This window comes from Barbus barbus, assembly GCF_936440315.1.
Source record: "Barbus barbus genome assembly, chromosome: 15".
NCBI classification, from domain to species: domain Eukaryota; kingdom Metazoa; phylum Chordata; class Actinopteri; order Cypriniformes; family Cyprinidae; genus Barbus; species Barbus barbus.
This window is the reverse complement of record NC_136743.1, coordinates 29,963,854-29,978,509: the sequence shown is the minus strand read 5'-3', so window position 1 is coordinate 29,978,509 and position 14,656 is coordinate 29,963,854. Positions and strand designations below refer to the sequence as shown.

At 38.2% G+C, this 14,656-nt stretch overlaps 1 protein-coding gene across 1 annotated transcript in view; it reads right to left on the bottom strand.

Annotated features, from left to right (window-relative positions):
* LOC306880889 (corticotropin-releasing factor receptor 2-like) overlaps positions 1–14,656 on the bottom strand; it is a gene marked incomplete at both ends in the record, with an annotated part of 45,091 nt that overhangs the window by 6,591 nt on the left and 23,844 nt on the right. Inside the window, one exon of the mRNA XM_079434691.1 lies at positions 3,131–3,172. Coding sequence (XP_079290817.1) covers positions 3,131–3,172 — 42 coding nt within the window. The remainder of the gene's footprint in view (positions 1–3,130; positions 3,173–14,656) is intronic.

Below are 14,656 nucleotides of genomic sequence, written 5' to 3'. Positions count from 1 at the left end.
TTTGTCTTGTTAGAATGTTATTGATTATGTTAACAGCATGAGCCAGTGGCATAAATCTGTTCAGTTGTTTACTTGTTTTGATGGTCACAACAGGGGTGAATGACGAATGTCACAGTAGGTTAAGAAAGCGATTTCTCTTCCTTGAGGCACTCGCTTTCTTTGTTTCCACTGTTACATACATTAGGGGGAACTTTTATACATATTGTGAAAGAATATTGAATGTCTTGATCAAAACACAGTGAAGAAGAGGCAGAACCAAGTCATTGCATACATTTGGGCAAAAAAGTATTTAGTCAGCCACCAATTGTGCAAATTCTCCCACTTAAAAAGATGAGAGAGGCCTGTAATTTTCATCATAGGTACATTTACATGTATGCATTTAGCAGACGCTTTTATCATGCCAGGTCAAGGAGTTTTACATGAAACGCTTGTAAAAATATGTGCTCGAAAAAAGATTTGGACGATCATATTACAGGCTTTTCATTTTAAACCTGTCTTCGTTTAATCAGTTAGTCATGAGAGAGGATGTTTTTGCTTCCATATAAATATTATTTATGGGCAAACAGAGAATGAGAGATGACACAGTGACAGTTGGTATTGACATGATTTGATTTGATGTTGATGGTCTAGATATTTAGGATGAGCTTGATGAGTCATCTTGAGGAAGAATATTCTCCATCTTGCCTGGGGTCATAACAAAAATCCAATTATTACCCCAAATACAGATCAGATATGAAGAGAGGTCATCAGACTGCAGAATTCTACAGAACATTCTAAAGATACACAAATTAAAGAATAAACAAATGCTCATCAGGCAGGGAACTCAAATACACATACTGATTCAGCTCTAAATTACATAGCTTTAATTAGCTCATTTGTGTATATTTATTTATTTATTTATACAATAGTTATTTTTTGTCCTTTCCCAGCAGTGCAATATGCTATTGATAAAGACAATAATTTCACTGTTTATATCACTCCACTTGTTGTATTTCTCACAGCGAGTGTCTTGGCAGACACCCAAGTCCACTATAATTTTATAAATAATAATGTTTTTGTGTCAAGGAATGTAGTTTTAAGAGTTTTTTTAGGCAAGAATGTAGTTGTTTAGACTTCAAAATGGCCATTGAGCGCTCATGAACTCACCGAGAGCAGCCTCACCTCGCCAGGTCTTCTGGAATTTTCCGCTGACTCTTATGTCTCTACAGTAGTTAAACATGAGATATAATTTATTTTGGCTAAATCTAAAAGAAGAGCTTTTGTCTTATTAATCTGTCCCAGAGCTAATAGTTTTGGCTGAGGGCAAAATCTCATCACGTTATATTTTATATAAATTTAATGCTGTATATCTGAGCGTCGCCTTTGTACTTTTGACTGACTTGCCTAGCTTTTATATTGAAAAAGACTGAAACAGGGTTCTAAACAAGGAAGTTATTTTTACAGCCAACAAATGCACTGAGCAGCGCTGTCATCTGAAATAATCCTTAACAGAGAAGGGATAGTACAACAAAGATATCGCTTTCCTCAGCGGATATTCAAAATAATGTTTTATTGTAAATATGTGATTGAGCTGAAGAATGAATGCTGTATCAGATACAGGTAATCACACTCACTCAGTCCATCTTGAAGGAGTGGATTGCAGATCTACAATGATCTACAATGGCCCTCATAAAAATGTTAATTATAATATTTCTTGAATAATTATTTATCACAGTTACATTTATGCATGTTAGAAAATAAGTTGAATATGGCTTTAGTCTGCCTTGTTACTCTCTAAGAAGCTGACCTCATTGTGTGTGTGTAGTTAATCATATTTGATAAGATTCAGGGCAGAGCTCGGCAACCTTGAAGTACAGATAAGTTTTTTCTGCGTATGTGTGTGAATGTCTATCTTTGCAGCTAGATGCTGAGAAAGAGCTCTAGGAGGAAATCATCTTTTGCCGTCACGCTGATGCCCAGGGTAACAGATATACGTCTCTGGAGAGACCTATTGCGTCTGAGTTTTACGTCCATGTGTGGAGATTTTCTAAGTTTATCTACCAACCAGAATCTTGCTTACCTATGTATTGACTTAATTAGTGACCTCTGTTAGAGTATAACTATTGGTGTCTAGAAAATGTACGCAGAGTGGCCTACGAACTCCATTGCGAGTGTTGAAGCTGACTTCTGCTGATGAAACTGCAAACTATTTTCTTCAGTAAATTTTTAATTAATTAATCGCATCTCTGACTCCTGGTCTTTGTTCATCATACCTGGTCCTTGGGTTTTAACTGTGATTCCCCAACAATCTCTCTCATAATACTTGACTCTACATAATACAGTTAGCTTTCAATACAGTAATACAATAATTTTTAATGAAGCAACTACATTTTTTACGTCATAAAACATAAAACCTAGTTATGAGATGAAATGACACGGGGCTGATGGCTGCCTCAGTGAAGAAATCTAATGAGTGATGATGCAAACATGTCCTGGTGACACATACCTTAAGCATCATCAGCCAATCAATTGCCGTTTTTCTATAGGCGTCAGACTATCACATTCCCACAGCATCAGCTACTGATGCATATGTAATCCCCTGTTCAATTACTAAATATTTTAGCTAACTTGATAATGCTATACGCTACCAATAAAAGTGACTCCACTTAATTTAAAAAAATTTAATTCCACAAATTTTCTCCCACAATGCAGCAATTTTAATAATGTGCACACATTCTATATGTGAGCCAGCTTATCTCTACACACACACACACACACTAACACACAAATAATATCAGTTTGACCATTTTGTTTTGACATAGAAGAGGGAAATCTCTGGAGAAAATGACAGATGTGTCAAGTGATACTGATATTAAGAAGATACCGTTATAGGTGACTGAAGAAGCATTCTATTTGTAATAAAAACGGCCCTATTAAAAGAGAGCAGTTTGCAGGGTGTTGATAGATTGCTCTGCTCCTCTTGGTGTTTGTGTACAGAGAGTCAGTGTAAATAGCCTCCCACATAATAATAGACTAGGGTGGCATAAAACAGATAAGGTGAAGGGGTGATATGGCTGTGGAAAGGGCTTGTATATTGATAGTCATCTTCCATTTCTGTCCAACCATGAAATTAAACGCATCATTGACTCACCTCCCCATTAAGAAAGCAGTAAAATACCGACACAAAGAATCCCTGTTAAAAAAAAAGAAAAAAAAAAGTCATCAGTTAAACAGTCACCTTAATTAACAAAACATTGCTAAATGCAAATAATAACATTTTTTAAATGTGACAATTACAAGTTAATATGCCATTGTGATTGACACAAGAAACAGAAGTCCGTAGCTCTTAAAATGTAATGTTTTCTGCCATTTTCAGGATGTAAAGTGTCAGAGTATGGTGGTTTCACAATGGGTCTTGTACCACAGGGATGTTCTCACACAAAAAAAAACCCACCACCACCAACAACAACAAAAACACTCCCTGGAACAAAGCTCCATCCAAGAATAATTGGCACATGTTGCTACTAAGGTGTCAGCTCCAGTTCTGAGGACTGACTGAAGCAGTTGCTGGGAAAAAATGTTCTCGGGGAAACAAAACTATTTTCCATATTGAAGCCCTTAAAATATTCATGACAGCAGAAGAGGAGATAGATTTCAGACCACTTCAAACTGAAAGAGAGCAAGAGATCCCACTTAAAAGGTGACATAAGACCAATAATGTTCCCCAATTCTCTTGCACAATGTCTTTCCCAATGACATCTCTACAGTTCTTACTGGCGTAAATGACAGACACGAGTAAATAGAACTGCAAGTGGCAATTACAATACCCAGCACCCAAGGAAAATCACACTGATTGCATAAAAGCAATGGCTCATGCATCATCCGATGTACGACTCAAACCAGCAACCTTTCTGTTATTAGGCTTAACCTAATAACTAATAATTAGAGCTTTACTCATTGGACCAAACCTCCCACAAGTTTGGCACGTTACAGAGACCAATTTGAGTAGGGATACATAAAAGGATTTAGAGACATGGCACAGTTATCCTTATTTCTCCTGTTGTCAGAAATAGAAAGACGCATCCGCTTGCTGTTGTCAACTTGGCGCCTCCAGTGTAGAAAGATTCCCTGATTCAATTGGGTTTTATTTGCTTTTGATGTTATGTGTTGCGTCATTCACATCCATTGTAGACAGAGTGTAGCTACGCTTTCTGTTTCACTTCCCGTGAAAACAATTTATAGTTTCTAGCATTCAGACATAATGTAACAGAATATGTGATCTGTGCTGACAAAATGAGTTGGAATGAGCACATTTTCAAAAATGTTATTTTTATTATCACATTTTCCATTAAAATACCTCCAAAATGATATATGACTTGTTGGAATTCGGACAAAAAATGACAGCAGTTTTTTTTTTTTCAGTTTGAAGGCGATAGAGTCAGCAGAGTGGATTTTGAGAAAAATCGAGTTAAAGTTTTCTGAAGATTCCAATACAAAATCACTAAGCAACGTTGTATATTTTCCTCCAATTCTTTTCTTAATAATAATTACTATAATAATTACTATATTATTATTCACAATATAGCTATTTTTAGGGGCCAAGCACCGAAGGTGCGTTGGCACCTATTGTAATCTTTACCGTTCTTCTTCTTCTTCTTCCATTTCTTCCACCGAAAGTCAATGGCAGCCCATAGAACCGATTGCGGGAAAGTTGTAAAATTTGGCACACTGATAGATGATACTGTCAATAGTAACCACACCAAATTTGGAGTCTCTAACTCAAACTCTATAGCGCCACCACTTGTCCAAAAATTCAATTTTGAAATGCTAATAACTTTTGAACCGTAAGCCACAAAAATTCCCTTTTCCTCTGAATCCTTGGCTCAAGCCACGCCGAATCAAGTCCAAAATTCAAAAATTGTAAGGTTTAGTTTTTTTGCTATCTTCAATTGTTCGTAAAACCTACTTTGTCGAACTCGTCCTAGACGATTCCTTTGATTCTCACCAAAATTGGCTCAGATCATCTACAGACCATGGAGGCAATTGACACGAAACTTGGTCTATGTTATAACAAGCGTGGCATGAGCCTACGTGCAGTGTTTCGGCGCTGTGCCACCTAGTGGTCAGGAGATATGAAAAATTCATATTTTTGCTTAAAACTTATAAATGATTTGACCAAAAATCACAAAACTGGTCTCATTGGATTCGGAGCATCATGCCGAGTCCAACCATATCCAATTGTCTCATGTCAACCATTTTGGGTCATGTTGAATTTTGTAGTAAAATGCTATATTTTACGAACGAATTAACGTATCGTTACGAAACTTGATATGGGTCATCAGCACGATGCCCTGAAGGAGCCTGAGAAGTGTCGAAGCACCGCCACCTAGTGGTAAAATCTAATTTTCACATGCTTATAACTTTGGGTGGGGTTGACTTATTTTCACAGGAGTCACCTTTTTAGACTCCTGAATCATTCCCGAGTCCATCGATACCAACCTTCCCAGGTTTAGCCTTATCGTTTGTGCTACGTTGCATTGTAGCGCTTAAAAAACACCTGGCAATATCTTAGAAACCGTTTCTCTGATTGACACGAAACCACCGTAGAAAGTTCGAAAACTTAGCGTCCCAGTTATACACCAATGCCCAATTGCCAAAATTTTGATAGTAAGTGGCACAAAAATGCAAACAAACTCAACAGTCAGTCATTTTTCATCTACTTACACATGTATAGGTCTATAACTCCAAATCAAACTTAGATATTTTCACCAAATTTGATACGCATATGTATGGGCACACTCTAAGGACACGTACAAAATTTGCAGGTATTGTGCCTCTTGGTGGCACTATAATTGAACAAAACATGAAATTGCCATTGACTATAATGGAGTTTTATGATATAAAATGCTATATTTTACGAATGCATTGGTGTACCATTCAGACCATGACCTGAAAGTACTCAAAATGTTTTCAGACAGTGCCACCTTGTGGTCAAAAGTTATAATGAAATGTCAAATAAATGCTTATATCTTTCTGTGAATTTTGCCTATTGTAATGAGACTGATATTTATAGATTCCTTGGGTCATGCTCAGAACAGTGATACCAATGTTGCCATAGTCAGCCAAACTTCCTCTCTGCCCTTTTGATTTTCTTTAAAAACCTACTTTTTCGAACTCCTTGTAGACTGTTGGTCTGATTTTCACAAAAATCTAATCATATCATCTTCAGACCATGCTGACAAAAAGTTATGGATTTTGTGTTGATAGACAAAACAGTTTTCACATACCACAACAACGAATTTGAGTTATGATGCCAATATGACAATTGAGGCCGTATCTCTGCAATGCTTTGGCATATTGACACCAATCTTTGTGTGTGCCATTGTCAACTCACACAGAACACACCACATCGATATGATGACAGTGTCACCTGTTGGTCAAAGATGACAAGTCATTCCATCATATTACTAATAGTTTTAAATGATTTTTCAGCGATTTGGACTATAATAATCTTAAAATGGCTTCAATTACTCATTGCTGCAGTTGGTCTCATGCTTTCTTCCGTAGTGCTTGGCCCCGTAATTGCTGCTTGCAGGTATATTTTTATATTATCTTTGTTATTAAAAATAAGAACAAAGATGTAAATAAATAGTAGTTTAATCAAGAGCAGAGAGTGATTCCGTCTTTTCTTTTAATGGATGATTAACATTGAGACAGATCTAAATTAAGACCTACTGTAATGCATGGATCAAATATAATGTTACACATCAGATTTTTCCCAGCCATTAACTAAACGTTCATGCAAGACATAACAGATTATGTTTGTGTATCTCGCCAAGACATATTTCACAAAAAATGTACTTTATAGGGAGATTGCGCTCTCTCGGAGGGGCACGTCTTATGCATATGCTTTGCAAATGTCAGTTAGCGCAATCTTTTTTTTTTTCATCAGCATGTGTTTGAAAATCATATTTCACTGGTTTGGAGTCCGTTTGGAGATGTTTAATCAAGAATTCTATATGAATATTCACAAAGCTGGAATGCAGCGCTTTGCAACAACAGACCTAGGCCGTTTCTCAATACCAAGTTCGCAGAGTCTGGACTTCCGTCCTTTCGAGTTTGGACTTGCCAAGTTCGACTCAGAAGAACGAACTCTCGAGGACGGGAGGACGAACTGAATTCTGGGTTATGGCCCGTATCAAGTCCGCACAAGTCACCTCTCGATGCATCCTCGGTAAAAGGGGCGGATCAAGAACACATCCGGGGATTTGAACTGGACTTGGCTAGATGTGAACTTTGAATTGGAACAGTACTTGGGCAGCGACTGATGACGTTTCACAAGTCCACAAGAACACAAGTACAGACAAGTACGCATATTGAGAAACGGCCCTAGTCTCAGCCTCAGATGTCACGCCCACAGAACGGTGGCTAAACGTCTGATGCATATGGCACACTTAGCTGGAAACACTTCAGGAGTTTCGAAGTCGTCGTCGGATTGGTTAGATTATACAGGATTTCCGGGAGACGTGTGTGTCGCGTTCTTTAACGTTCCACCGGGAAACAAAGATGCTGTGGCGCCAAACCCCCTCACGAAAGAAGAAAGCCGTTGTGTTTACAAATGTGACGACGAGTGCTTATCAGGATCAACTAAACGCTGGAGTTTCAAAGGTATGTGAAATATAAAAAATTTGCGGCATAGAATCTTTAAAATATATCCGAGAGTTTTACACACTAGTCTGTTATTGTGGCGACATTTCCACGCCCCGAATCATGACGCGGAACACAATTAAACATGATTGGTTGCTTTACCTGTCAGTCATATGACCTCTTGGGCAGGCCTCGGCCATTCAAAGCGGTAAAAGTTCCCAGACCTTCAGCCGTCAGTCTGGCTACGCGAGACTACAACAGACTTACAACTTGTGGTGAGAAGTCAGTCATCCAGTGAGCAGAGAAAAAGGTACTCCTCTCAGAAAACGTTCAAATAAAGATCATTTTAGATATTTAATTATTACTTGGATCATTGGGATCGCTGGAAGAATTTTTGTGAAAACCTCAAATTCGACCAAACCTACACTTTTCACTTTTTTTGCCAGTAGCGCAAAATTAGACCATGCACATTCCGACTCATTTTGCCAGCACGGGTCACATATATTTTTTTTCTTGTTGTTTTTTCTGTTGGAAAAAAAAATATATAAAAAATGCATCCCTTTTTCTGATTGGATTCAATTTATGATTTTTTTATGATGAAAAAAGTTCTAAAGGCTTTTTTTGTTTTGTTTTTTTACGTGAATTATAAAATAATTCATATAGCTTTTTTTATTTTTGGGAAATGGCGTGCTTTAAATATATATACATATATGTGTACACACACACATTCTCTCTCTAATAGTAGTAATTATTATATAGTAAAATATATTATAAATAAAAAATATAGTCCTAGTTTACACCACTGTTAAAACTTTGGGGTCGGAAAGATTTTCAAACAATTTTGATAGAAGTCTGCTCACCAAGGCTATTAAAAAATATTTTAAAATGTATTTATTTCCTGTCATAGCAAAGCTCTGGTCCTCCAGTGTCACATGATCTTTCAGAAATCATTTCAGAAATATATGCTGATTTGATGATCAAGAAACATTTATTATTATTATTATTATTATTATTATAATTATGAGTTGGAAATGTGGAAGTGCTATGTGCCTTATGATGCTGGTATGTTCCCCGTCTTGCAATGGACCTCCACACGCTTTTTCTTTTTTTTTACACAAAATGGACATACGACTACAACAAATCCACTTCATACTTACTCAGAGAAGTATTTTCACCAATATTCAGCTGCTAACATATAAATGAATGCACGCATGATAGCACTCTTCCATCATGTTTGGACTCAGTACATGTGAATTCATTGCCAAAGTATTCTGAGAAGTGTCACGTGTGTAACAGATAAAACTTTCAAGTCACCATTTTAACCAAACTCTCTTCATTTCCCCCTTATTGTAAAGTAATGAAGACACTCTGTGCTGAGTCTCTGTCCAGTGAGAAAACACAATAACAGACACAAAACGTTCTGTGCTTTCAGCTTATGAAGCAACAACACATACTGAACAGCATGTCTTTACTCTGAATCACAGAGAAACATATGCTGATTGACCAGGTTCTCAAGCCTCTGGCCCTGAGAGAAGACAATACAGACACATCTGCAACAAAGTCAAGCTCCAGCTAGCAAACCATCACTTCAAGGTACTTTCATCAGCATGTTCCAGATTCTTAAGGACCTTCTGCACCCACCGCAGGGCTTCATCTGCATGCCCCAGATCACTATGACCCTCTGGGTGCTCCAGGAGATCAGTGCTTCATATTCGAAGTTTCATGTTTAACGGCCATCTTTGATTTAATACTTTAATGTGGAATAAGGTTCTTCCCATTATTACTCTGTGAAGAGAAACACAGTTTTATCTTCCCATAAGATGGTGTAACTCTAAGATGATAACTACATCTAACTTGTGCACTTTCCATTCATTGTATTCATTTAGAGGTTGTGAGGAGTTAGAGCCTCTTTTATCTGTCTTTTACATCTGTAGAATATTTTACTACATTTGTGTCTGTCTTGTGTTGAGAAACAGTAAGAGCCTCATTAGAGACACATTGTTCAATATCTCACAAATCTTTCAGATCTCACAAATCAGTCAGTCCGCTGACAAGTCTCCACAAATTTCCATAATTCCATTTTTAATGAAGCAATTATCTTGAATTGCTACTGTACTGATAAGGTCAAATTCATTAGCTAGGTCCTGAGGTAAAAGGAGGAAGAGGCCATCTGACACACACACACACACAAACACACTTCAAACGACGTTTGACCAAAACTATGCAAATTACTATGTAGTTATATAAGTCCCTCTTTGCATTAGCTGTCTTAACATATAGAAGTATTTACATAAAAAATGATATAAAATGCTTATTGTGTACATCTTATTATTGTATATACTTTTAAAGCACCTGCATGTAATTATACTGGTGACAAGACCTCAAAATATATCTTACATATCGCGGCCCATAGAAACAGTCGATAATGAGGCATCTAGGCACATCTATCTATGGAGCATACTAAACATCAGCCGCGAAGCTGGCTAACTAGAACATTATTAGGAAAGGCGATTTGCAAAGATTCATAAAAACCCTTATACTCCCTTCTTCTGAATAAAGTTGGATCACGAATGATTCGCACGAACATAGATGCATTTAGGCAGATCAGGGATCGGCGAATTCCCTTCAAAACTAAAGTAATGTTAATCCTCTGTGTCTTCAGCAGCTCAGATTTCGGGAGTAAATGATGACTGCTATATTCCTAGTTACATCCAACAACAAAACGCCTCAATCGCTTAATTGGAGACATCTTGTCTTCCCCTGCACTGGAGGCAGACAGCTCTCAGCTCTCTCAGGGCGAGTTTAAGGTAAGACAGCCTTGTCAATCAACTATTGTGGGAGGGGCCTGTACAGAACTATGTCATTCTGACAGGGCTCTCAGAACAGCCTGATTTGAGAAAAGGAATTTTAAAATAGGGATTTAAAAATAAAAAACACTGGGTGTATTTTTATCATTATAGGATGGATGTGTACACACAATTCCAACACACATTTATGTTCAAACAACTTGAAAAGTGAATTTTGCATCCGATGACCCCTTTAACCCTACCTGTATCCCAACCTTAATGGCAGCAAATGCGTATTTGGCAAGAGTCTTATTTGGCAGATGCATATTTGGCAACAAAAAAAAGGATGTACAGAGTATGTATTGTATCGAATGCTTAATGTAAGTGCATAGAAGACAAAAAAGTGCAGGAATTATTGGAGTTGGTTTGCTGAGTTAGTCATGAACCCAGAGCAAAAACAAGACTGCATAAGAACATATGGCTTCATGTTGTATGAGTGAATGAGAAAGAATGCAAATGAAAAGGCTACAGATGGCAACTGCAATTTCGATCATAACACAATATGTTGTAGTGCAACAGTTGAGCTTGTTTTGGTGCACTTCCTCACAACTAGTTTACAGTAAATGTAAAAATACTGTATATGAATGACAATGTAAAGTAAGAATTTTATATTGAACCAGACAATGCCTTGCTAGGGCTGGGGTTCAAAAGACACTAAATATACAGTAATATTATTGCTTGGACTGCACTGACACTAACAGACAAGAACTAGGCTTGATGACATAGTTCTTGTCTTTTGTAGAGTTGTTTTATAGCTGAATCGAATTTGTTGCATAATTGATATATTTTGCATGTAAACTGTCAAACTGATTTGAGCTGAATAATAACAAATTTCTTCTGCTTATATCTGAATTGAACTTTACACAGTTATTGAACTAAACCAACAGTAAACTGACTGGGGCTGAATAATGACACTTTTATTGTTAGAGCTGCTTTACAACAGAACATGTATTTGTCTCATATTTGAGGAATTGTGCATCATGGATTCTGTTATTTTCCTGTTTATTACTGTGAAGCTGCTGTGGAACAGTTTGTATTGTGTAAATACAGCTTATTTGAATTGACAGAATGTACTTTTACAGTAAATTATTATTTGTTTTTTGTAAGGACAAGACACCTTATAATTTACAGTGAAAAATATATATATATTTATATGTTTTTTTCATTTTCTACTTTCTACTTCTACAGACTGTTTATTTTAAAATAAAATAAAAATAGAGGCTTGCTGTGTCATTTTACCACACACATTGAAGGAAATAAATAAATATCTAATAACAAGGGCCTTGACTCCCACATAGCCATTAATCCAGTGACGGGCAGCTGATGTTGAGATGCTCTGTGTGCCTACACTTTTGCTGCATATCAGAGTAGCAAACTCTCGCCCACTCTACCTATTGACAGCAAACTGCAACACAGCAGAGCCATACTGGCAAATTATATAAATATGTTATGATATAATTTGCTTTAGAAATTTGATTAATTAGTAATATGCCACTAACAATGCTGTATAACGAAAAGATGGTGACAGAATCAGGACTAATTGAAAGCTGCTTTGTGATCTTGCATCTACTTCTTCCTTTTAATCTTTATTTATATTTGTCAAGAGAGCACAATTATTTACAGTTAAAAAGAATAATTATTTTAAATTTACTACTTGTTTTCCCTTTAATTTATTTTAATAAGTGCATCTTATTTAATCTAATCTTCTTATTTGAGCATGAATACAAATAAAAATAACATAAAATGAAATGTTTACTAAATTAACTTTACCATATTTCATGACACTCAACATATCCAGTTTACATTGGTACACTGATTTATATGCTGCTTTTTTTACAGCAGGGCTAGTATAAACACTGAGGAAATAATTATCACTATTGTTAGCGTATTCTCTCCAATGTAATGTGCTAGCCCATCTACATAGGTCTTCTGATTCCACTAATAATTTTACTTTGTGGGGAGAGTTGTGTGCTTTTTAAAATATGAAATAACTGGGTTCCATACTGAATGAATGTGTTTAGTGGATCCTCTAAAGACAGCTTCCCATCGCTGAGCCAGAGCGAAACTGCTGCTCGTTTGTTTGATTTGCAATCAAGCAGTATTCTTCTCTGGACCAAAACACTTGTGATAGTGGTACCTGCAGCTGTACGGCTGTATCCTGTGCGCACCATAAGTGCATACGTTTTCCCTGCAAATATTTCTGCAGTTATTATGTGCGTCTCTATAATTTGTGAATTCATCATTCTTTAGCGTCAGTTCTTTCTTTTCAGTGAATTGGCCAAACCATTCCCATTGAACCATCTGAAGTGGTTTCTTAGTCAGTAAAACAAACGGTATTTAGATACTTAAACATGGTTTCTGGTTTGAGCCCTGAATGATTTAGTCTAGTTACAAATGTTTTTAGCGTGGAACTAAAAACATTAGTGGAAATATGATAGGAATTAAGAGTTAGTTGTTTAAACTTAAACACAGCTCTGTTGCTGTTTACAATACGTGATGCTCAGTCATTTGCTATTGGCTATTAAATTATTTTTTAACTATAATAATAATATATTTTGTATAAAAATATATAAAGTAGTTACTGCACTTTGCCTTTGTAGGGAAGTGTAGCTAAAAAAAAACTTTAGACTTTTAGATAAGTCAAGTATACTTAAATGTCATTTTAAGTATATTTCTGAGAAGTACATACAGGGGCGCCGTAAGGGGGGGAGGGGAGTTAGGACGATTCTAAGGGCCCAACAAAAGGGGGGGGGGCCCCCCGAGGGGGAAACGTGATTTCTACCGAGGGGAACGCTAGAGCCCTGCATTTCAGCCCGGCCTGACTTTTTTACACCTCTTTTTTACACCTCACCTTGGAAGACGGATGGGGAATTGGAAAGGCTGAACGGCATAACGAGATACTCATAGTGGCCAGTAGGGGTGATGAAAGCCGTCTTCCATTCGTCACCCTCCCGGATACGAACGAGGTTGTAGGCAATCCGCAGGCCCAGCTTGGAGAAGATGCGTGCCCCACGGAGTTCCTCTAGCACCGCCGGGACCAGGGGAAGGGGATACGTGTGTTTCACCATTTCGGAGTTCAGGGCTCTATAGTCAATGCATGGCCGCAAGCCCCCACCCTTCTTGCCCATGAAGAAGAAACTTGAACTTGAGCTGGAGATGTGGAAGGACGAATGAAACGTTGATTAAAAGCCTCCTGGATGTATTCCTCCATAGCCTTGCACTCCGGTATAGACAGTGGATAAACACGACCCTTAGGGAGTTTTGCACCAGGCAGCAAGTCGATGGTACAGTCCCATGGCTGGTGAGGTGGTAAATGAGTGACCTCTTGCTTACTGAAGACATCCTAGAACGCCACATAATCAAGTGGGATCAAGGGTGTCTCCAGAGGTTCTGGACTTTCGATGCTGGTGGAAGGAATCTGGGCGGTGAAGGACCGACCGAGCCATTGGGGCAGAACCGACAGGCAGTAATGGTGGCAATACTCGCTCCAGCGAGTAACCTCATACGAGTCCCACCTGATTTCTGGAGAGTGGAGAACGAGCCAGGGGCGTCCCAGGATGACATCCACCGTGGGTCCCTCCAGTACCAGAAAGGTGATCTCCTCCTCATGCAAGGTGCCGATTTTGAGTTTTAAGGGAGGTGCTCGAAGCGCCCAAGCGGTTTCCCTTGGATGGTTTCAACTCGGAGCTCCTGGGCTTGGCGGGCTCGGAGCAGATGAAGGCGGTTTAGAAGGTCTTGAGAGATGAAGTTCCTCGAGGAGCCCGAGTCGACAAGGGCTGGGACTGTAACAGCAGCATGGAGTGAATAGTTGCACTGATAACAAGGAAAGGTAAGCAATGGCTGGTTCTAATTTTAAAGTGCACGGTATATTCGATGGTGGACATGGCACCCTGGCGCAGTCGGAGCAGCTGGTCAGACACGGAAAGGTTTCCTGCAGCGGAGCCGAAGACTTCTTTGAAATGGTTAGTGAAAGCATCGTAGGAATTGATTATGGCAGTATTGGCATTCCATATTGCTTTTGCCCATAATAGCGCTCGGGCAGAAAGGAGAGAAATCAGAAACACTACCTACGTTCGGTGGGGAATTTTGCTGGTTGCATCTCGATGAAGAGCGCTACCTGGCGGAGGAAGCCGCCACAGTCAGCTGCAAGGATATCCGCGGGAGATGGAGTGCGTGGATCCATG